Source organism: Leguminivora glycinivorella, chromosome 1 (assembly GCF_023078275.1).
Source record: "Leguminivora glycinivorella isolate SPB_JAAS2020 chromosome 1, LegGlyc_1.1, whole genome shotgun sequence".
In the NCBI taxonomy this organism is placed as follows: Eukaryota; Metazoa; Arthropoda; class Insecta; order Lepidoptera; family Tortricidae; genus Leguminivora; species Leguminivora glycinivorella.
The window spans coordinates 26,982,716-27,008,258 of record NC_062971.1 but is presented as its reverse complement, the minus strand read 5'-3'; the positions used below and the strand labels follow the sequence as shown (position 1 = coordinate 27,008,258).

Here is a 25,543-nt window from a genome sequence, read left to right as displayed (position 1 = left end):
TTTTCCAATTTTTCGCTTACTAGGGTATCCATTTTGGCAGGTGCTGTTAAACAACTTATCTAAGTACATATTAGGTATTACCTTTATTTAATCAACACATTCAACATATGTACATTTGAACATACGACCTGCAAGTTCAATTCTACCGCAGATCCTGAAAGTTCTGAACAACGTGACTACTGTTTCCAAATCGTGTCGTGAGCACGTCGCGACCCTCGACTGCGTAGAAAAGCACCGCGCAAGCGCGACTCCATCGATCCCCTGCTTCTGCACGAGCCATCATTCGCCCGGCGTTATTTAATTGGTGAGTACATTTCCAAAATATCCACCAAGTGCGGATTTCCTTTAAAATTTAAACTAATCGGTAGTAAAGTCAAAAACAAGTGCATGTACCTTGCGGTGGCGTTGATCATTATTGTTGCGAGTTTGGTCAAACTGCACGTAAGTTAATTTCATTATAATTCCCCTAACGAATCTTAGTAGAACTGTGACGTCAGTACGTCTCTTTCTCTCCCTTTCTAAGCTTTGACCTTGATACTTTTTAACTTTATTTTATCGCAATTTAAGGCTTTCCATAACACTGTTTAAGATAAGAAATAAGAATCAAGTTATCAAATGCGCACCATTTTTTTCGCTGACACTTCTTGGTTCCCTGCTTCATTATTCTTAAGTAAACGGATATATACAGCCAGTGATAACATTATTAGGTGCAGTGATACTTTAGACTGATATTTATTTAATACAGAATACAATGGCTCACAGGTCCCTACAATGTGTATTTTAACCCAGAATTTAACGCTTTACTAACAAGCCTTTTCATTTATTAAGCTGTCTTGTTCTAATATAAAATCAAGCACCTTTACGTTCAATCAAACCAAAGTGCCTATTTTCTTTTGACGTGTCACTTCCTACAAAGGTTTTGAATCCTCAAGCCACGCACATCAACAACCAGTGTTTTGTGATCTCCAATTACTCATACTTATAACGGAGTTTAAACAAAATTTATACTGGGCAGTAACACGATAATCGTACTGTGAATAAGTCTCAAGTAGGTATGCCACGTCAGCGTCGCAAGCAACAGGTTGAGGGAGGCTCCCAGCTGTAAGGAGAGGGTGGAGTACGAACAATCGAACTTTAATGTCAAGGGCAAGTGTTATTCTAAATTTAAAGCTTCTTTGCGCGTCAACTCGATTAATTAATTCATAAATCAGCACTAATTTTAGACAAAAATGGCGTAAACAACTGCCGAGGTTAACGACGACGACTTTTGTGTCAGAGTGACAAAATGTCAGATTGAACGTCATTAATTTTGGAATCAGCACTAAAACCTATTTTGCATGACGATTTTGTGTCAAAGTGACAGTCAGCAATGTCAGATTCCACATTGTCATTAATTTTGAATCAGCATAAAACCTATTTTACGACAATGACGATTAGCAATGTCAGCATTAAGACTTTTAATGACAGTATTTTACGACAATGACGACTTTTGTGTCAAAGTATTTCAGAAAATTGGTCTGGAATATAAAACCTATTTTAGTATAATTTAGTCTTAGACAACATTGAAAACGGCATGCATGATCATGATACACATTGACAAATAAGTGATATATATTTTGAAGGCAAGCAAACACTGGGCCTGTTTAATAAGAAGCATTCGCCGAGGGCATGCATCTCCAGAGGTGTTACATACTCGTATGCATTGCCGCTTCTAATAGTTCTAATACATCGCCTTCGCCTCGTTGAGCTTTGGCAACTTACTCACCGGAATTGTCTGAACAGAACACACTGGTTAGCAGTCCGCTTATTCTAATCTAATCCGTCTAATTTCTCATATCATATCAACCGTACTTTAACATTTAAACATAACAAAGTATTACAAAAGCAAATAACGGATTTAGGATCGCTGTTTACACACACACAATGCGAGGATAGCCCGTGTAGAAACAAGGCGTCCGACCCACACAACAATAAATATTCTCGACGTTTGCGATGAAAACTCGGAGACCAAAGCGACATACGTCTTACCTCCTCGAGCTCCGGCGCGGCACTGAAATCGCAGGCGTCCGTCGCCGGTAAAATAGCGACAGGAAGGCTAGTTTTCAAAAAATTGGCAAAAAATCATGATAAAATATTATAACGACAAATGGATAACAGCAGTTTAAGCACATTGTGCAGATTATTTATATACTAAAATAACTTCGATAACATGTAGATTTTCGGAGAAATGATCACTTGTTTCGATGTATTTTCAAGACAAAAAGTTCGTTTTACTTTCAATTTCTCAATAGGATTAAATGATAAATATTGTTTAATGGGCCTTAAGTACAAGATATTTGGAACTTAAATTTACCTCATTTATGAGAGTGATCTTATCAAATTGTACATAATAAGAGCTCCGAATTCTGTGCTTCACGCGGTTTTTCCTAAACGAGCATCAGAAAAACAATCATTACTAATTGAAAAAGCTTTTTTTTTCATATGTTTTTTATTTAACCGACAGTTAATAAGATGTTCTAACTGAAACAAGTACTTTCACTGTCTTTTAGTATGAGTAAAGTGTACAATTTTGTCGATAAATATTGTGCATTTTACAATATATCGCCTTTTTTTGTCATAGCGCTCTTAAAAACATTATACTCGTAATTGTTATATTAAGATCCTTCGCTTTGTTTCGAGTTCATTTAACAAGTAACCCGCCTAAATTGTTTTTAAAACCTAGGAGCTCCACAAAAATCATTGGCAATAAGGTAGCAAATACATAGTTCTAAAATAAACAAAACTGAAATTAACTCGTCCTCCATAAAATCGATACAGGTAGTCCTAGGCCACCCGGATGCATTTGCACTTGCGCCCTGCGTCCCTTTATAGCTTACCTACACGCAGTGCAACTGTGATAACATAGTAGTCAACACATAACAACCTTCTATACTTATATTTTAAACTATATATCTGTAGGTACCACGAGTTTTTGACCTTTTAGAATACGTCAGTTGATAGCCTAAACATCATCGAAATTATAGACGATTTTCGTGAGACATATTTAGATATTTAAATATAATTCGAGTCATATGCAGAGTATGGAGACCCATCATCAGGCATGAGTGCTCGTGGCGGCTAGACTCCATGCACTGACATCCCGAGTACATCCAATATATACAATTAATATCAGTTTCCGCGGTGTTCCACTATCGATGTAGGTACCTATTAAAAACTCATGGTAATCACACCTAGGTCTATTATTAGAGATAGTTTCCAAGACTTTGTACACGTAACTTCTGAAAATCTTAAAAAAATATTGATGTATTTGGCGGTAGCAGTGATAATTATAATTGCCACGCTGATTAGATCGCGTGACTTGTGCGTAAGTAATGTTTTGATAAGTATAAAATCCTTCCTTCTTTGTCATTACTATGTTAAGTTCAATGTAATTAGTATTTTATTGCAAAACGTTATACGTTACGTTAAATTTAATATATTACGTATCATAGGCGAAGACAGAGTTTCACGGTCCTAACCTACACACGTTGTTAACCAATTCCCGAAAAGCATGTACATTTAGATCACGTCTCCGATTTTCCCAAAATGTCCTAGGTAGATTTTATGAAACCTTCCTTTTTAGGGTTCCGTAGTCAACTAGGAACCCTTATAGTTTCGCCATGTCTGTCTGTCCGTCCGTCCGTCAAAGTGGGGGCTGATTTTTTTTCATTTCAACCCCAACGTGTGATATATTGTTGGATAGGTATTTCAAAATGAATAAGGGTTTACTAAGATTGTTTTTTGATAATATTAATATTTTCGGAAATAATCGCTCCTAAAGGAAAAAAAAGTGCGTCCCCCCCCCTCTAACTTTTGAACCATATGTTTAAAAAATATGGAAAAAATCACGAAAGTAGAACTTTATAAAGACTTTCTAGGAAAATTGTTTTGAACCTATCAAGTTCAGTAGTTTTTGAGAAAAATACGGAAAACTACGGAACCCTACACTGAGCGTGGCCCGACACGCTCTTGGCCGGTTTTTTGTTATTATTTTAGGTAACAAAAAAGGGAATTTTCCTACAAACAACCTAGGACATTTTGGGAAACCTAGTGGATCTGGCTCAGCATCATGGACTCTATCAGCCTACCAATTTTTATCAAAATTGGAGACGTGATCCAAATGTACAAACATTTCGAGAATTGCTGTGTTACCTGTAAATGAGCATTTTCAGAATTTGGGACCCCCCAATTAGCGTAGGTTGTTAACAAAAAATAACTCCCTGTCAGTTTTGTGACGATAATTAAGTATGAAATTTCGGTAAAGATATGGTTTTTCTGTTAATTACATTAACTTTAAGCGATAATCTATATTATATTCAGAATGTGAAAAAAGTAATTTTTTAGACAGATTTTTATGCTTAATTGTCGTCACAAAACTGACAGCGAGTTAATAACAACTAACGCTAATTGGGGTGTCCTAAATTCTGAAAATGCCTAAATGATTAAATTGCCTATACGTTACGTTAAGTTCGTGTACACATACAAACTTTTGGCACCTTAAACCCATCTTAATAACTTGACTGTATTTATTTTATCAGTGAGATGCACTGGGCACTGGGCATGCGCGCTGCACCTCTTGTGATATTGCAATCTGTTTCCGTTTAACTAAGTGATTTCATAGTCACTATCTCACTCTATTGTATATTCGAGAAATAGAGAGGTAGATAGATGAACGAAGTGGTTTGTGGAAGACCCTGAGCTTCCCCGAAAGCCCGAGTTTTTTCATACTCGCCAAGCTAATATGAGAATAAAAAGAGCTCCTATTTATCAGTAGTTTTTTTAGACCGGATAGACTGTCTGCTGCGTTCTGAGTTCGTATGTGCATGTTTACTTAATATGAACTTATTACCTCGTTTTCTTTGAGCATATATCACTTAATATAATCCCAAAATTGAATCAGGGTATCTACCTAGCCAACGACACAATCGCTTACGCTTTGTAAGTAACGTCCCACCACCAGTTCCTATCGGATCGGTCTTCTGTAGCGGGGAGATGATGTAACTTCGGCTAGGCTGACTGGGCAGCTGGGCACCTGTTGCACCGACTCGCGCATCGAGTTACCTACAGAGAATGGCGGGCAGATTGTGTTTGAAACATGTTTGAAACATCAACAACCTTCTGTGTTCTCGAACCCGGGGACCTTATTATGTAAAGGTTCCAGAGATAGGTGGTTCCAATAAAAACTTTTTTTACTGTATAAAACTTTGTATTATTAATTAAACTTAAATTATGTGAAGCTTACCTAAATTTTTTGGGTGTGGTTCGCCACAGAGCGGCGTTCACAGAGAGAGAGGAACAATATGCCACACGCAGGAGGCAATATTTTATTAAGTACGCTTTACACGCCAGGATTTGTTAGGTGTGTTTCACACATATTATTCTAATTAAATTATGGCTAATATTGAAGTTATAAAAACACTCTATACTTAACCAAAGTGTTACTTTTTTGATTAAATATCTACGTAACGTTTTTCCTGTGCGTTTTGTTGTAATTGAATATTGAAGAAAGTGAGAAAATAATTCTAACTTTAAATAGGACACGTTGCAGGAGAAATTGCATTTTACATAAAATGAGGGTAACCGCTTACCTACATAATACCTTCTGTGACAATTTAATTCTCTATAGCGGTCTCTATGATTCATTAAAACAAAGTACCTATTTTAAACTAATGAGTCATTTAACATATTAACATTAAAAAAAGTGGTTGATGTGTGTCGGAATTGCTCACGCAGGGTTCCGTAGTTAGATAGTAATATATTTTCCAGTATGCTATTCTCCCGTAAATCCAATTAATATCGTATTGTGTTCTACTTTTTATATATATTTTAATCTTTTTTTTATTCCAATAACGAAAGTGATGGTCAGATAGTATACTTAGTAGTAGGTACATTAAAGCCACAAAACTTAGCCGCCACATATTAGAAAAAATGACTATTTCACTATCAAAATTGAACGTTTAATATATTTATTTAAAAACTAATAGCAAATATAGATAAAATAAATAAATTATGCCTTGTTCCTACGAAAATTCTTATGGCGAGTATTTCTACCTTTTGGTTAAAAATGCGAATGTAATTTTATGACGTCGAAGGACTATCAGGCGTCGATTTTGAGATTATTTACACCAGTTGGCTCTCTATCCAATACTGAACCCTGAAAAATACACGTAGATCGAGAATCGATCTCACCCGGACCTTCCGTACGTGACCGAAATGTGCAAACGTACCGCCACGTACCGACTACGTAAACAGACCGTAGTTTACCAGCGACACGATCAGTGACATCATTTAGCAGGTCATTTGTTTTAATATGCTGCGGGGTACAATCGATAAGAAAACTATCTGATAAGCAATCTGTAGGTACAGTCATACTTCATGTGATACTGCCCAATAGGTAGAGCCAAATTATTCCTCCAGGACCACCAAGTTGAATTCCTAAAATGTTGGATTTGCAAAAAGTTGAATTTGCAGGATGTTGAATGTTAAAATGTTGAATTTGCATTATGTTGAGTTCTTTTTATGTCCAAATTGCATAAAGTTGAATTTGCAGCTTGTTGAATCCTAAAATGTTGAATTTGCAGAAAGTTGATTTTGCGGTATGGTGAACCCTAAAATGTTGAATTTGCAGTAGGTACCTACAGGGTGTAGCAAAGGTCCCGAGTGATACTTTAACAGCTGATAGGGTTACTAATGACCCTAAATGTGATACAAGTGAAAAAAATTTGTAGTTCGAAAAAAATGAGTTTCGATTTTTTCCGCTTAAATAGCAATCAGGGTATTGGTATTGTCGGCTGTTGAAGTAGGGTGCATTGGGGTAATTTCGAACATCGTCTAATTTTGAAAGTCACATAAAAATCACCATTATTTCCATCATATCAAGATTCCCCTTTCGAAATTACCCGAGCATTTCTTTATGTCGAAATTATCTCAAAGCAGCCTATTGAGTTTTGTTACATGCTATATAGTTTCAGGGCATATTTAAGTTCCAAGACTCCACTGATGAGCCTTTTCGAAGCATAAAGCCTTAAAATTTTGTTCCCCGTTACAGCAATGGGTTAAATACAGTCTGAAGACTGAAATTCATGACCATCAAAGGTACATTTTTTTCTCCTATTAGGACCAAAAAGCTAGCGATTCTAAGTAGAAGTTCTGGGAAAGTCAACGTTTCGGGATTTCAACATTTTAGGAATTCAACCTGGTGGTCCGGGAGGAAATTATTTTAGACGTCCGAGTCATAGCTATAACGTAGTAAGGTGCATTAGGGTAATTCCGAATGACAAAAATGCTCTGGTAATTCCGAAAGGGGAATCTTGATATGATGGAAATAATGGTGATTTTTGTGTGATTTTCGAAATTAGACGACTTTCGGAATTACCCTAGTGCACCTTACATATTTGTATCGTCATTAAGACGCTACGGGAGCGAAAATGCTAAAATGGAAAGGAGTACCCCTATCAATTTGGGAATTTCAGTTAAATATACCAGTGTTATTAACTAGATTTATCGAAAAAAAAATGTCCATTAAGAACAACTCAGTTAAAAGATATTGCGAAAAAATCTTTAAAATCGAGGTTCCGTTCTCGACTGTTTCCTCCTTCAAAACATATTTAAACGGAACGAAATTTGAGAATCTGAATAACAATGAAATAATCTGTGTCGGACCGTTTAGATTTTTTGGCAAATTGTTACTGATCTTGAGTCATACCTTTTTTGAGCCATATTGAAAAAGGCCGTTTTTAGAAATTTTTGATTGGCTCTAGCGTCTTTTAAAATAAAAATAGCAAAAAAATCATAACGGTCCGACACAGATAAAAATAATAATAATCTGTGTTGAAAAAATCATTGCTCTATCTTCAAAAGCCAGGGAGGAAATAGCTGAGAGCGTTTGTATGGAGAATTGACCTGTATCGTATCGTCTTAAATTACGAGTATAATGTTTGTTTTCAAAATAACATTATATCTATACTCATATTATTAAATTAAAACGGGACTTAATCGCGTAAAACTTACGTTTTATATTTAACCCGACGTTTCGGACATGACATTACGTCCGTGGTCACGGGTAGACTGGCTGGGAGTTGTATCAACATCTTCTAGCTGTACGAGTTTTTCGAACTACCCGCACTTGATTGTCATCAGTCACTTTTACGCTAGGGTTGCCACTCTGCCTACATACAACACTCACGACATCCGATGACGATCACGATGTCCGAAACGTCGGGTTAAATATAAAACGTAAGTTTTACGCGATTAAGTCCCGTTTTAATTTAATAATATGAGTGAAGATCGTGTTAGTTTAAATCAATATATATCTATACTGTTCGAACTTATGGCTTGGGAGCCATAAGTTTGAACGGTATAGATAAAATTTTGAAAACTTCATTTTCACATTTCACATCATACATAAAACACAAAACACTTACGAATAAGTTCACAACAAACCCTTTCTTACATATGAGTACATATTTAAGTCAACATGACAGATTAAGATTATTAGCTAAAATGCAGGTTTAGAACCGTTTATGAATTAAAAAAAATATCGTCATTGATAAAATAAGTTAATACTTTTGACGATAACAGTACGTTAATCGACTGTTCAAATACATTTATCGGATCAACAGGATCTAGTGAAGTCCTACACAATCTGCACTACGAGATAAGTAAAGTTGCATATAAATATGATAAATATCATTAAAAGGTTTTGGCTAACTATATATATACACAACTTAAAAAAAGAAAATACCAAGTATTTAATGCGTATTGTATTTTTAACAGCCATATTCACGATATTATTTTTTTATTATTTCAAAATAAAACAAAAAATATTATAATTTATAACAGAATATTAAAAAATTTGATGGCTGTTGTTACCGTACTCAAACTGTTTAAAAAATACTAAGTACATTTTGAAAAAAAAAGTCCTGGTTTCGGTTTCTACAAATCGCAATTGATTATTAATAAATCGTGAGCGTCAGAATGGCGGGTGTACATCAAGCAATCCTGGTGTGGTATACGTCAGGAGTTAGTGCTAGCAATGTGCCAAATGTGCGCCAAAATTCGAGCAATGTGCTCTTTGAACTCCAGAGATATTTAAGAAATTAATGACACCCGCCATTCTGACGTCAGGTTGGCGGGTGTACTTCCAGTTCTAGCTAATGGCTGCCTACTCAAGAGTGAAAGTACTGCCTGAGGTTAGTGCTCGCAATGTGCTTCCACATGTATGAAACACAAACTAATTCAGAGAACCGTTGAAGAGTAATATGGGATTGAATAAATATATCTATGAGTATCACTTTTTTGTGAAAAGCGCCTGCATGTTAATGCTGCATTGCAGGCAATGAACATTGCTATTTTATTTCAGCAGGCGTTATAGATATATTTATTCAATCCCATATTACTCTTCAACGGCTCTCTGAATTAGTGTGTGTTTCATACATGTGGAAGCACATTGCGAGCACTAACCTTAGGCAGTACTTTCACCCTCGAGTAAGCAGCCATTAGCTAGAACTGGAAGTACACCCGCCAACCTGACGTCAGAATGGCGGGTGTCATTAATTTCTTAAATATCTCTGGAGTTCAAAGAGCACATTGCTCGAATTTTGGCGCACATTTGGCACATTGCTAGCACTAACTCCTGACGTATACCACACCAGGATTGCTTGATGTACACCCGCCATTCTGACGCTCACAATAAATCGAATCTTGTTAGAATATCGAAGCAAATTTTAACACTTGGTCAAATGTTGCTATTTGCTAGCCGGATATCTTAAAAAATACACATTCTACTAAATTAAAGTACCTATCTCATAACTCATCCTTGACTGAGATAGATTTGGTTGGTAAAGGTAATTAGGCAAGACCAAAACTAACTATTTACCTAATGACGAGCTCAGAATATGACATCGCAATTTTTAAATTATGAATAATACATTTCACCAAAATCTCGTTGTTTTAAGTGACTGAAGTGGGTAGTCACTTACATAAAGGAAGGAGGTGTGGCCCTAAAGAAAATGGGCAATTTCGACTGGGAGACAAATGCAACTGATCTATTTTTTTCCATGTTTTACAATGTTTTCATTAGTTATATATGGCACGCGTGTTGAGTGGGTTGAGTTGAGTTGAGTTCCACATGTGGAACTCAACTTGATAATGTAATAAATTAATAATGGAAAAAGTGGATCAATTACAATTGTTCCCCAGTCGAGATTTTACCTTACATGTTCCGTGTCGTTACGGTGTAAAAGGACATAAGTGATAATTTGACCTTTCACATCTCGCGAGACTAGTACCTCTTTTCAGAAGTGCCATAGAATTGAGTAAACATAAGTGTTAAAGAACTGAGGCACTTTGCTCTACTGTACATACACGGTAGTATAATTTTCTATAAGTACGTATGGAAAAGTTTTTTTAATGTCTTTGTACAAAAAAGTAAATCATATAGTTAACTAAAAACATTAATGACTTCTTTATTGCGTGAAAAATGTTTTTGATATCCGCTACTAAAGACGAGGCCCACGTCATCTGAAGGGAATAAAAAAAGTTTTTCCTCTAAACATCAAGTATTACCTCAAGATACAAGTCAAACACAACAACAGTAGTGCGCATGCGACGCTCATCGGTTCAGATACTTAAGTATGGAATAAAAGTTACATTTCACTATCTAGGCGCCCCCGCATGCAAACTGGTTGTTTCGGTCTTTATAGTGATGCGTGTTGTCGATACAAGCAACCTATCGATAAGTATATAATTTTGGTGTCCTCCGGCAGGGTTTTACGTCAATCGTTCCGATTTACAGCTAAGATCAAAAGCTGGTATGGAACCAAAAATATCTAGCTTAGGTAGAAAAGCTACAAATCCAAAACTTTTCCCATGCAATTTGTATGTAATAAAAACGCTACATGCTACTACGCTATATGATATTTCTTATACCAATCAAATATATCATCAGTCTGTGACTGCTTAAATCGTACTGCGACTTAATGGCATAAAGCTTGAACACACTAAAATGTGGTCACTCCTGTTTGCTTATATTGTTTTCCATGCTGGATGATGTTGATCTTCTATAAAACTATAAACAAAATAGGCTATAAAACTTTAAAGGTTATATATGTATAACCTTAGGTACGTAAAAGTTTATTACAGGCCTTTATCGATATCGATAGACCGCGTTCACGATTCATTCGCGCGGGCAGGGACCGGAAAACCCCTTTTTAGGCTTAACTTCATCAATTTGCTTACCCAATCAATTTTCTTACTAAATAAAACGGTAAGCTTTTTTAAAGGTAACCTTTTAAAACGGTAAGCTTATTGAATCTGTTACTATGAGGTTACCATAACTACTAACTAAGTTAACTCCGAAACCCTATCGCGATAGGGTTTTTAAAACCTGTTTTCATTGAGTTATGGTAAGCTTTATCCGTTCCTTGTTGTCTTTCTACATTTAAACTGGTTTGCTATAGATAGAGCTTGTCTCAGACGCATGCACTCGAATTTGCGTCGTTATTACCATTTGACATGTACGTCATTTAGTTTCTGTATTTGATAGTACAATTATTGACCTACTCGTACTCATCAGTATATTATAAGGGAATAAAATGAAGTAGGTTTTTACAGCAAGCAAGGTTTTGTACCTACTTTTAGGGTTCCGTAGTCAACTAGGAACCCTTATTGTTTCGCCATGTCTGTCTGTCTGTCCGTCCGTCCGTCCGTCCGTCCGTCCGTCCGTCCACGGATAATCTCAGTAACCGTTAGCACTAGACAGCTGAAATTTGGTACCAATATGTATATTAATCACGCCAACAAATTGCAAAAATAAAAATTGGAAAAAAATGTTTTATTTGGGTACCCCCCCTACATGTAAAGTGGGGGCTGAATTTTTTTTTTATTCCAACCCCAACGTATGATATATTTTTGGATAGGTATTTAAAAATGAACAAGGGTTTACTAAGATCGTTTTTTGATAATATTAATATTTTTGGAAATAATCGCTCCTAAAGGAAAAAAAAATGCGTCCCCCCTCTAACTTTTGAACCATATGTTTAAAAAATATGAAAAAAATCACAAATGTAGAACTTTATAAAGACTTTCTAGGAAAATTGTTTTGAACTTGATAGGTTTAGTAGTTTTTGAGAAAAATACGGAAAACTACGGAACCCTACACTGAGCGTGGCCCGACACGCTCTTGGCCGGTTTTTTACTTTTAATTTTTATTTATTTTGAACTTCACTATCAGTCTCATAAAAAAAACTATAACAATGCATGTGTTCAAAAAGTGCGTTTACAATGCATGTACTCGAAAAGTACGTTTTTTACGAAGCAAAATCGTGCAGCAAGTAGTAGGTACTTTTAAAGTAGTACTTTTCCACACTAGTTCTTTTTACTTTAAATTTTGAACTTCACTATCACTCCCATAAAAATAGCTATAACAATGTATGTGCGTTTTCTATAAAACAAAATCATGCGGAAAGTAGTACTTTTCCGCACTAGTGTTTTTTATATTCCAATTTTATTTAAATTTTGAAGGCCACCATCCGTCCCAGAAAAATCGTTCGGAAAGTTGTACATTTTCGCACTAGGGTTTTTTTACTTTTTTTTTTAATTATGAACTTAGCTATCAGTCCCGTAAAAATAGCTATTATAATGTATGTGCTCGGAAAATGCGATTTCTATGTAGCAACATTGTGCGGAAAGTAGTACTTTTCCGCACTAGCGCTTTTTACTTTTCAAATGTTTTTAAATTTTGAACTTCACTATACGTCCCAGAAAAATCGTGTGGAAAGTAGTACTTTTTCAAACTAGTGCTTTTTACTTAAATTTTTTTTTTATTATGAACTTCGCTATGAGTCTCATAAAATAGTACATTTCGTTATAAGTGCGAGAAGTATGTCATTACTTCACGAGTCCCGAGACATTTTGCCACGAACGGCACGCGAGTGGCATACTCGGGACGAGTGAAGAATGACATTCTCGCACGTGTGACGAACGACGTTTTTTAATACAGTTGCGAAAAAACACTACTACTTACTTACAACGAAATAAAACAATCCGAACTATCAATTTTCCCATGGACATTGACGGATTATTTGACAATTCAAAGGCGTATTTTTGAAGCTTTTAAACTTGCGTGCATATTTTCGAGTTTGCTATTCATCTACCTATAACATAATTTATTTCATTGGGTGCCATAAAAACATAAACATTTACGATTTGGGACGATTGTTTAATGTACAACTACATTTTAATTTAATCGATCCATTTATGCCCCGACGTATTGCAAATAACGTAAAATAATTATGACAAATCGCGTAACATATTGAGGTTTTTTGAACGTGCATTAAGTTAAAACATGGTAGACGCCTCTACTTTGACAGTAGAAGACGCGTTTCGTTCCAACCATGTTCTGTTTACACGACTCATTATGACCGATTTTTCAAAGTATAAACCATTTTATAAATTATGTTTAGTATGACTAAAAGTAAACCATTACATATGAAATATTAACGTTTTAAATATTAATCACTTAATAATATGTTTATAGTTTTATTCTGTCTTAGTAAACTAGACTAATATGAAAACAGCTCGGTAAGTAGTCGTAAAATGGAACGTATAAACTTTTTACGCACTAGTTCGTAAAATACAACTTCTCGCACGCTAAACAGCCAAAAAACGGGCACTTTTTGAGCAACTGTATTAAAAATAGCTATTATAATGTATGTGTGCTCGAGAAGTGCGGAAAGTAGTACTTTTCCGCACTAGTGTTTTTTACTTTTAATTTTGAACTTCACTATCAGTCCCATAAAAATAGCTATTACAAAAGTGCGTTTTCTATAAAGTAAGATCGTGCGTAAAGTAGAGTACTTTTCGGCACTGGTACTTTTTACTTTTAATTTTTTATTTTATTTAGGACTTCACTATCAGTCCCATAAAAATAGCTATTACAATGTATGTGCTCGAAAAGTGCGTATTCTATGAAGCAAAATTGTGCGGATAGTAGTACCTACTTTTCCGCACTAGTCACTAGTGCTTTTTACTTTTAATTTTTTTTTTTTAATTTTGAACTTCACTGTCTATCCCAGAAAAATCGTGCGGAAAGTAGTACTTTTCCGTACTAGTGCTTTTTACTTTTTTTTTTAATTTTTTACTTCTCTATCAGTCCCATAAAAATAGCACTGTATGTGCTCGAAAAGTGCGTTTTCTATGAAGCAAAATCGTGCGGAAAGTACTTTTCCGCACTAGTGCTTTTTACTTTTCATTTTTCTTTAAATTTTGAACTTCACTATTAGTCCCATAAAAATAGCTATTAGAATGTATGTGCTCGAAAAGTGAGTTTTCTATGAAGCAAAATTGTGCGGAAAGAAGTAGGTACTTTTCCACAATATTCACTGGTGCTTTTAACATTTTTTTTTATTTTGCTTTTAACTTTAACTTAACTGATGACTGGGACTGATAGTGAAGTTAAACTTAACTTTAACTTCACTATCAGTCCCCATAAAAATCGTGTGGAAAGTAATACTTTTCCGCACTAGTGCTTTTTAATTTTCAATTTTTTTATTTTATTTTGAACTTTACTATTATAAGTCCCATAAAACCAATGTCTTTCAAATTCGAAAATTGTACTAACATAACTTTTAATTTTAATAATTACTAAAGTATTTTGTCTTATTATGTTTTTTTATTTACTCGCACAATGCAAAGTAAAGCATTGTTTGAAAACTTTGAAACATGTGCGCAAAGATGATTTCCGAAATTCCGACTCGTATCGGCTTATATGACACTCATCAGAAATCACCTACTTTCCGCACTTGTTGCATAAATAGCTATTTTGACATTTTTAACAAAGCCCAATTGAGAAGATGTTTTCAATTATCTAATCGTAAGATATCGATATAAGTATTTGCTTTGTTCTTTCACAATATTTTTTTTAGTTAGTTCTTTACTAAAATTTGCTCTCGAATATGAGCGTATTTGCTGAGATGGTCCGACCGTCCGACGGCCAAACAAAAGGTTGATCTTTAAAAAGCTAAAACTAGAATTGTTCGGAAACGCACAGGTAAGATAGATAAACAATAGAACGACCCGGCGCGCGCTACGAATGCATTCAATGCCAAAACACACTATGATAATTCAGGTCAGTTATGTTTTAAATTTTAGTGTAAGGTTTTAAAGTCCAATATTGTTTGAATCGACATAAAACTACGTTATTTGAATCGACATAAACTTGTTTAGAGACGATACGTATGAGCTTGTACTCGCTATGGTTATTCAATAATAAGTTGAATTTCAATGTGCGCAGAGATTAAAGTTGCTTAAACGGTTTAATAACTAAAATGATAGGGTAACCTTTAAGACTGATTTTGGTTTTCGTTAGAGGTTATTTAAGTTAACTGTATCAGATAGGCTTACCCTATCAAACAGTCACCCTTACAAAAGGTTACCATTATGGTTGGGGTTTTTAAAACAACTTCTAAAATAAGCCTATGAAAAACCCCGGTTATGGTAAGCGGTTCCGGTCCCTGCGCGCGGGCGGAGGACGCGCTCGAGCGGACAGATCGCCCGCCCACGGCCGGCGCGCGCGCAGGTGCTCGCCACGCCATATTCTACGAGCGCCGCCATACAATACGCCTATTCAATTTAGTAATCACTTTTTAACAGGCTTTATTTTTATCAGCCCATAAAAAGGCTGGACAGTAATGTGTAAAAGTTTTGTTTATATTAATGTGTTGTGTTTATCGATATGTTAATGTAAATTAATAAGACCCGATGTTCGATATAATTATGAACTTTTTTTCTATTACTTACTTACTTCTTGATAGCTAACTTAGTTTCAGGTTTTATTTTATTTTATTATTACTTTTGATAATGTTTTGTTTCAGGCGACATACGTACGTCAAATTTCTGAGCAACCATTACTAGTGAGATATTATTTTGATTGTATTTTATAAGCTAATTATAGTGGCTATAGAATCGAACCTATCCGTTGATTCTAAAAATGATTAGCAGGCGGTAGGCGCCGCTCAATCGTGTCGCTGTAAATGTATATGCTAATATTAGCAATCAAATCTTTACATCGTAGCGTAGGCTCCGTAGAAAGCTTGAATGAGCGCTGGTGAATGGACGGTGCTATATTACATGTCGTTTGTGTGTCGATCCTAAGGCCAGCCGCACATTTCCTTCTCAACCACTGTTCGATTTATTACTAACCCTAGTAGCCGCAGTGACAAATTTAATTTCATTCTTGAGTCGCAGGCTCTGCACACTATATCACAATTCACAACAACAAGAAACAAATCAAATTATTGTATGAAGTGTTTTTCATTCGTATTTTTATCATTTGTAGTCTAGTAAGTTGAACACCGGGATTTGACTGCCCGGTCGGCCACCAGTGAATTGCGTGGAGCGCCCGCCCATATTATATTTAGATTAATACCCAAAATCGTTTTTTTTTCAGGTGTAATATTGAATTAAATTTTGTAGGTACCACATCATATTTGTTTTGTATATTACGTACAGTTTTGCAGGAATGTAGTGTATCATTTTGGTTAGACTGTGATGTTTAAGTAGTTTCGCTATTTTTTTCAGGCTATACCTACCAGTAGCATCGTAGTAGCTTACTACTAGTAGCTTAAATCTAAAATAGGTCATTGAGGCATTGTATCAAGGGTTATTGTGCGAGAAAATCATCAGCTCATGAGCAGGGCTAGCACACGATTGGTGCGAGATTATGTCGCCACAAGATAGACTAAGACCTATATTATTAATGACATAAGTCATCAGAAAAATACGTATGTTTATGTCGTGGCGACATACTCGTACTGCCACGTTAACCTGCCAGGTTTCTAGGTATTATGTAGGTTTCTTGTGTTACACAAAAATGTAGGAGTTTATTTCATTCTTAGATATTCTTCCAATAAGTATGCAGCCGTCCTAACACACTGATTGGAGCCTATGCGATGTCTGGGCCTTGTTTATGGCACGCTCGGACTGGGACCTCAAACCGGTATTTACTTTGCGCTACAGTCGGAGTCGCATTTCGATTTCTGATAGTTAAATGCGCGGACATCGCCATAATATGTACAAGAAGGTCCTACAAAGTCTTAGGTGGGAAGGTTTACATTTGTTGTGCTAGTTTATTGGTTCTATCCAAAGTAGATAGAAAAGGTAATTAACAATAATGTCATATTGGGTATGTTCAAATTGAATTGCGGAAATATGCAACATAATATTGGGTACCTATCATAATATTCATAATGTTCAATTTACCTATGGGTAAAAACGTCAAGAAAGATTCTTTTTTTTTCTAATCTGCTGTTTGTTAGGCTATTTACGATATAAAGGTACTGGATTTCACGTTTTCAACCAACATGTAGGTAGGTACCTAGGGCAATGTATGTTGTCTATAAGGTTGATTTAAAATTGAAGCTACATAGATTGATGGAATATGATACAATTTATCGATGTAATGGTTACAACAGTTTCTTATTTATTAACCAACAAAAATGTTTGTTAAATCAAAATACGCTAAATCATGATCAATAAAATCTGCAATGGTAAATAATAATGTATGACGGTATGAAGCTTAATTATATAATCCTTCTTCAACCATATCACACATATTGGACTGACAAATAGTTTTTATTATGAAAAGTGAGGGGAATAATTAAATAATTATAAAAACATATTTCAAAGGATGCCGATGGACAAAACTGTTGATAACATCTTAATCGCCAACACCCACTGGCGGCTACAATGGGGATTGGGACCGTTTTTTTATTATTATAAAAACATCAAACAATGATGTTATGTCATGTTAATCCGTGTATCAGTTGATTGATTGACGTCATATCTTTGCAGAGATGTTTGCTGAAAACGTAAACCGCATTATGTACGTTTAGCTGGAAGAAAACCAGTGTCCATGTAATTTATATTCAGTTCGCTGTACATAGTTATTACCTAATATAGCTGCAAATATTATGAAGGATGTAGGTATTGCAAATAATTACTGGCAGAAATATGCACAATTGCACATGGGCACGTAAAAATACAATTATCCGTGGTTTCCCCGGATTTGAAGGCCGTCCGGGGGCCGTCCGGGCGGGGAGTATGCACGGACACTTTTCACGTAAGGAAGCACCCCATTGAATTTAAGTATTATCAGCACATCTGTTTACATAATAGAAAAAATATTACCTACATCAATGGTTAAAAAATCTCAGTTCATATATAAGTAGGTATGTAGATATAATGACTTGACTAGAAGTATAGGTACTAATGAGCATTATTGTGTATAGTATAGTGCCGTCTCTCGGTGAATTTTCTAGCTAATTTGCGCGACCTGTATTGTATGATGGTTTTTCAGGGATAATTCTTTATAATGTTAACCGATTTCGACATTTTTTTCTTTATTTGAAAGATAACGTTTTAGATAAAATTTTGAAATACGATATGGATGTAATATGCGAGGGTGGTAAAATTGAAAGTTGAAATGGAAAAGTTTTTTGTCAATTAAAGAAAAGTTTCCAAAATTTAATTTTTCCTGTAATATTTATCGTAAAATTTTCACAATTTTTCGTTGGTAAACTTTGGAGATAAGGGGGGAAGAACGGTATTTTTTTTACATTTTCCTTCAAAATTCTTTTTTTTTCTCCAACTAAAGAATTATAAGAAATAATTTGATATGTGCAATTTGAGCTATTTCTAACGATACCCCATTTGACCTAGTAACTTAGTAACCTAAAAAGAGACAATTTTTTTTTGTAAGAAAATTACACATTACACAAATTACACATTATGTGAAATTAAAAAAATAAATGCATGAAAATTAAAGGTAAAAATTCAAGGTTTATAAAAATAAATTCCGACTCGTCCGGGGAAAAAATGCGATTTACGCCAAATGTCCGGGTTTTTTTGTATCTTTGTCCGGGTTTGGCGAAATTCGAGATGGCAGCCCTACCTACATCCAAAGAATTGTTTTTATTAATTTATTAAATGGGCCTTCCTACATTTTTGTTATGTAACTATATTTGTATATGTGTGTAACTATATTTCTATATTTGCATCTCCACGAACTTTTTATCTAATCATGTGCTTCGTGTGACTAATACAACTTCATCTAGTGCAAAAAACTGAATCTAATTTGTCTCAGACAATCTGCAAGATTCGCTATTCGCTAGGCAACCGATGACTAATTTATGTTTTTGATGAACTGTAACCAATTAATTATGATTGATGTGTCTCGGGCGTGATGTAAGACAGCAGAATACGATCAAACTATCGTGAGCAATGTTTTAATACGAGATGTTACGATTACAATGCTTTTATTTAATAAACTGAGAGATAACATAAAAAGGCGTAAAATGGAGTGCTAGTTTATATTTTATTAATGGACGCTTACGGACATAAAAAATGTACTAATCACTTATTAAAAATTTCGATAATTCTATACTTATTATAGTAAAAAGTACTTACAAGATACAAATAGTTTCTAGAAACAACTAAGCACTGGGACGCTCATGGGCGCCAGCAGCAGGACGCAGGGAGATGCAGTTTTACATACCTAATAAAAGTAAATGACTTTTCAGTACAGATGGTGTTTTTTTTACGCACTAGTGCGAGAAGTGGTTCATTATATGCCAGGTCGAAACTTCGGAGGCTCATCTGTACTGAAAAACGTCGTACGATACACGTGCGAAAAGGAAATTCGTAACTCGTGTCGATTTAAAACACTCCCTTCGGTCGTGTTTTAATTTATCGCCACTCGTTTCGAACTTCCTTTTTTACGCACTTGTATCGTAATGTACTATTATTTTATAGACACCCTTAAAAATCATTCCAGCGGTGCTCTCAGGAACACCCGTAGAATCAGAAGTCGACTGTTATAGGCTATGATGCTGTCATTGTTGTCCCAAAGACTCACTTGATATTTTCTACAAAATCTACAATTTCGTATTTCTTGTTCTAAAACTGTTTCTCATAGTTTCATTGTGTGGACCGATACTGTCATATACTCAATGACCTCATGACAATTAAACTTGTATGACTTGCGTTTGTTCATGTGTACCTGAGCCATCACCATTTTGTTTTGCAGATTCGGAATGGGCCCCCAAGAAACTCTGGTTTTGGCGATAAGCATCGTCGGGGTAATGGGGTTTATCCCCCATGGTTCTATTGGGGAAAAGGTTTGTATCTTTTCACTAGTTAGGTACTATACCTACTTACCTCTTATTTCATAATTACATCACGACAAGATCTAAATTTACATTGATACTATTTTATACCAGGCAGGCAATCATGGTCACGCGATAAACGATAACTCATCGTGCCGTCCCTATCGCACTATTTGTAAGTGCGATAGGGACGGCACGGTGATTTATCGTTTATCGCGCGACCATGATTGCCTGGCAGGGTTGGGAATACTGCTAATAAAAAAACTAGATAATTTTCAAAGTCCTCACGAAAATTTGTTTTTGCACAGGAGCCCATGCTAACTGAAGCTTTACTTCGGGAAGTGGTGGAGCGAATGGGCAAGGAGTTTAACGAAGCGGCGTCGGGCTACCTGGAGTTTCCCCAGAGCGAGCGCCATCTAGCGCTCATGGCGCGCGCCACCAAAGATCTGGAGAATGAGCAGCTGGACTACGATTCGCTGATCAATGGCGACCCTAGCCCGAGCTTGCGTGACCAGGAGTACCTGCAACACAGGTAATCCTATACATAGCGAGCGCTCATAGCACCAGACCTGGAGTTTGTCAGGATACCTGAAGTTTCCCTAGAGCGAGCGCCATCGAGCGCTCATAGCACCAGACCTGGAGTTTGTCAGGATACCTGAAGTTTCCCTAGAGCGAGCGCCATCTAGCGCTCATGGCGCGCGCCACCAAAGCTCTGGAGAATGGTCATCTGGACTACGACTTGCTGATCAATGGCGACCCTAGTCCGAGCTTGCGTGACCAAGAGTACCTGCAACACAGGTAGGTCATCCTATACATAGCGAACACTCAATTCATGGTACTACGAACCTAAAGAATCCTATCTAAATGTTGAAATTAAGTGCAATATTAAATAATATCCGATCCATATCCTATCTAGAACTAATTTTGGACGTATCGATATCAATTAAAGTTCCAACCGAGTTTATAGGCATTAATATAACCTATTAATAGTAGTATGCATTTAATTTGGCTATGACATAGATCCTCACTCACATTACCATTATATGTATATGTAAACCATATGAAGGGACACAAGAGCAAAATAGAATCTTATCAGGCTTATAACACACTTTTTTCTATGTAGCTCCCTCTGGGGTCATCAGTACGTGACCGGCGGTGCCGCCAAGGGCCAGGAGAGGCCAGGGATGGTCCCCAACCGCCAGATGGTCAAGACCGACGCCGTACTGCCGGCCTACTGCAATCCACCCAATCCCTGCCCCGTCGGATATACTGGTGAGCTGACCTTACTGTACCTCACTACAGGCGTAGCTCTTTCCGCGACCTCATGGCCCCACTTCAACATTTTTGATGACTTTTTATTTCCAATTTTGGTCGATTTCGATCTGGACACACACAATAATTTCCGCCCAAAGAAGTTTTAACAAATCAATGATTTATCAAACCAGCCATCATCTCGAGCCATTGTCATTATTAATCTCCTTTTTTACCTTTTTGGTACGAAACCCTAAAAAACTAATATGTCTGATATAAATTATCATGGAAATAAATCGATTACAGAAGACCAAGGTTGTCTCATCGAGTTCGAGAATACGGCGGCGTTCAGCCGAGAGTACCAGCTATCTCAGCGCTGCATGTGTGACGCCGAGCATATGTTCGGCTGCCCAGAACCCGAGTCCGACCTCGAGCTCAGGTTCCCCGACCACAAGAACCTCGTCGCCAAGAAGTATAAGCCCGACGTAAGTCCCTAACAATAAGTGTGAAAAGATAACGTTCAACTGCCAGTACCTGTCAGCTGTACAGCGCTCCACGTGTCACTCGGAGAACATGTTCGGCTGCCCCGAGCTTGCCCGACCATAAGGACTTGGTCGCCAAGAAGTAAAACGGCTCAGCCACGACATTGGTCTAAGCGCGACAGCGGTGAGCGGCGGCCATACATTGGAGCGAGACACAGCGATGGGACTTTTCATTCGCACGTATGGCTGCCGCTCACCGCTGTCGCGCTTAGACCAATGTCGTGGCTGGGCCGTAAACCTGACGTAAGTCGCTAACAAGACGTTTATTTATTTATTTAGAACCGTGAGGTCAAAGGACAGTAAGGTTTGGCAAACTTACTTTTAGGAGGGCAATTCCTACGATGCGATGCAACTCGACCCTTCAACGAAGTTCTAATGTTAGGCCAAGGTGGTTGTTCTTTTCTTATTATAGTTACTTAATGTCTTTTATATCAATAGTGTGCGGACATCTGGTGGCATTCCGGACAGAGCGGGCAATAGAGTCGCGTAGGTACATTTTATGATTAAATGAATAACGATTAAATGAGTTATCTAAAACATAAGTAAATATTACACTTTTTAATTTTTATTCAAATAGTGCCAAAATTTTTAAATTAATAAAAGTATTTATTAACTATGGTCTAGAGTCTAGAAGAACATACGAGGACCTGCCATTACCTTGAAATGGGATACTCAATAATTCGTTTTTACCTGTTTTCAGGAGGTCCTAAGCCATTGGTTACTTTAACAAAAATTCAATTGTGGTCATTAATGTGCCACATGCTATATCGAAGTTTTTACGTTTGTCAAAATACTTTTGATCACTATTTTAAATATCATATAAAATTTTAATTTTAATTCATTCAATCACAAGAAGTTAGTAAGTAAATAATAACGACTCCATTGCTATGTCCAGAATGCCACCAGATGTCCGTACACTATGTATATTGTATATATCGCTTGATGTATGGACTCGCGCGCGACAAGGCAAGTTGTGCTAAAGGGGCTGTATGCTTGTTAAGACGCTATTTCAATAATGACTGGAAATAATGAATTTTTTCTTTTTACAGGTAGAAAACCCATATCTTATGGGCGAACGCCTCCCGATCGCAGCCAAAAAAGGTTTCGATGTGAATTCTTATTAATAGGTACTTCATTGTTAATTATTGCAACATCTTAGACGGATCTTATACAGTATCCGTTAGTTGAACGTCAGATTTAAAATGTTTTATTAAGTGTGTCCATTAACCTGCTGGTTCTAATTAGATATATTACAGACATTTTGGAAGCAAAATTATAGTGTGAAAGCTAAGCTACTGATTGTAAAGAAGCGAAGAAGATACAAACCACAGCGTCTATAAGACGATATTTTATTGTATGGTACTTACTCGTACATAGCGCTGCAACCTCGTAGGTAGGATGCGGATGGTAAAACCGAAGATAATATAAATCTAGTCAACTTATTCATTCTTAAGTTATTGAACGTACTTTCTGTTGAAATACGGCATTATGTTACTTATTAATATTGTTTTTAAACGGTTTCCTATACTGACTTAACTTTAATAAAATGTACATTGTACAATCAGCACCTATATTTGTTCAGAGTTAGCTTGATTTAAAAATGTTTTTGAAAGCCATCGCATAAATCAAAATAAGTAGAGATTCGTGTACTTATTCTATAACTTTCAAATTGTGTATTCTTAAGGGCTTTTAATTGTGCTAAGTGTAACGTTGACGATGCTGTGAACTTTATTAGTTGTATATAAGTATTATCTATGTTATAATTAGTTTGTTTATTTGCATATAGTAGTTTATTTATTTATTTAGAAGTGTGCCATCATCGTAAATAGTGTTGAACATTAGATTACGTGTCAATCGTAATATATGACGTCCGAACACGGCGACGTATGCATTAAACCTGCAGCGTGGCCTTAGAATGAGAAAGAGGAAGGACAAATCAACAATACAACTTTAACTTCTATCGAAACATGTTACCATAAATATAATTTGTTGATTCGATAATTATTGCTTCGATAGTTCTTAGAGCTAACAATACTCAAAAGAAGGTATGTTTATCTAAATAATTCGCTGTAGCGAACTGTTCCGAGGATATCTTTAGATTATGATTAGTAGTAATTATTGGTACAGTTGCTACAGCTGTATACGTGTACAATTAAATAAATAAATAAAGGCAGCAAATATAAACAAAGTAGTTGTAAATACTTTTTAAATAGACGTCCCCGAAAACACGTCTTCCTTAGTGTAACGAAGTTTGAGGCAGTTCTTAGGTATAAATGATTAGTTATTGGGTCTAAGGTAAAATCCACCGGTACCTCACTCGTTGTATTCACAATAGGTTTCTAATTGTAAAACGATGGTTACCTCACCAATAGAATGGATTAAGTGTAATTAATAAGTTGTAAAACCACCAAAATATTGTCCAGTAATCTTACCATGATATTGAAACTTAGATATTATCTAACGAGTATATGCGTCTCGCTACTTCTGACATTTTAGTGCAAGCGAGTTGTATCAAAAATAAGTGAGCGTGTCTTTTTTCTCAATTTTTTTATAATATGTGATATTTTTGATTTTGATGTTATTACTAGCCACTAGCTTTTTCAATCTAATAGGTAAAAAGAGTCACATACGATTTTGTCCTATCGTGTTACCATCATCGATAGTTTGTATTTTGTTACCCAAAGAGGAAAGTAACAAAATGTATGGAAATTCTGAGACATTTTTTTCTTTTATTGAGATAGAAAGTGCTCAAGATTCTGAGTAAAACTGAACTATAGTTCACAAGAAATATAAAAAATTGACAAAAAAGAAACGTGTAAAGCAGACGTTAGCGAATATGTCAGCGACACATCGTGGTAAGGCTACAATTATTGTACATTTAATAATAGTCCCAAAAGTAAGCAAATAAATGTTTTCAACATTAGTGATTAGATTAACTTATACAGCTTTGGAATTTTAGAAATTTTTACTTATTTGCTTTTGCTCTTGGATTATTGTTGTTTTAAGCCTAATTTTATAAAACAGGAAATTTCCAAAGGGAAACATTTGAGGTTATTCTGATTTTAATTGAGTTATTAAATTCTATTTAATTTTATTCATGTTTAAAACTATTTAAGATGACCGTTTTGGACTTTAAACCCTCATAATATTAAAGGTCAGCTTAGGAAATTTCGACTTTAGTAAAAGTTAAAAATATACGCGGTGTTTTTTCCCTGAAAATAGTTAAAAACTATCATGGAAATTAATACATAATACAGACGTTAGCCTTTAGCCCGCTCCAGACTATGCGTGCGAATCACGGCGCGACGCCGCAAACGCGAGTGTGGAACTTTCCTCGTATCGAATCCACACTCGCGTTCGCGGCGTCGCGCCTTGATTCGCGCGCATAGTCTGGAGCGGGTTTTGAGGATCGATGGCAATTCTGTTATCTACTGACAATCAATCAAGGTTACCACAGACTAATTCGATCGCAATGAGTCTGAACTCCATCGAACCATACTTAGATCTAGTCCTTATCTAGTCATAAGTTCTTAGGCATGTAATTCTAAT

At 36.0% G+C, this 25,543-nt stretch overlaps 1 protein-coding gene across 2 annotated transcripts; it reads left to right on the top strand.

Moving 5' to 3' along the window:
• The first annotated feature begins 281 nt into the window (after positions 1 to 281).
• Positions 282 to 25,298, top strand: LOC125227627 (neuroendocrine protein 7B2). Of its 2 annotated transcripts, none has more exons than XM_048131993.1 (6): positions 282 to 304; positions 20,123 to 20,213; positions 20,510 to 20,733; positions 21,325 to 21,473; positions 21,759 to 21,937; positions 23,044 to 25,298. In XM_048131993.1, the coding sequence occupies exons 2-6, from the start codon at positions 20,130 to 20,132 to the stop codon at positions 23,116 to 23,118; spliced, it is 711 nt and encodes a 236-aa protein (XP_047987950.1). In that variant the 5' UTR covers positions 282 to 304; positions 20,123 to 20,129; the 3' UTR covers positions 23,119 to 25,298. The 2 variants fall into 2 exon arrangements, with proteins under 2 accessions (XP_047987950.1, XP_047987942.1); XM_048131985.1 differs by lacking the exon at positions 282 to 304 and adding an exon at positions 335 to 441.
• The last annotated feature ends 245 nt before the right edge of the window (positions 25,299 to 25,543 follow it).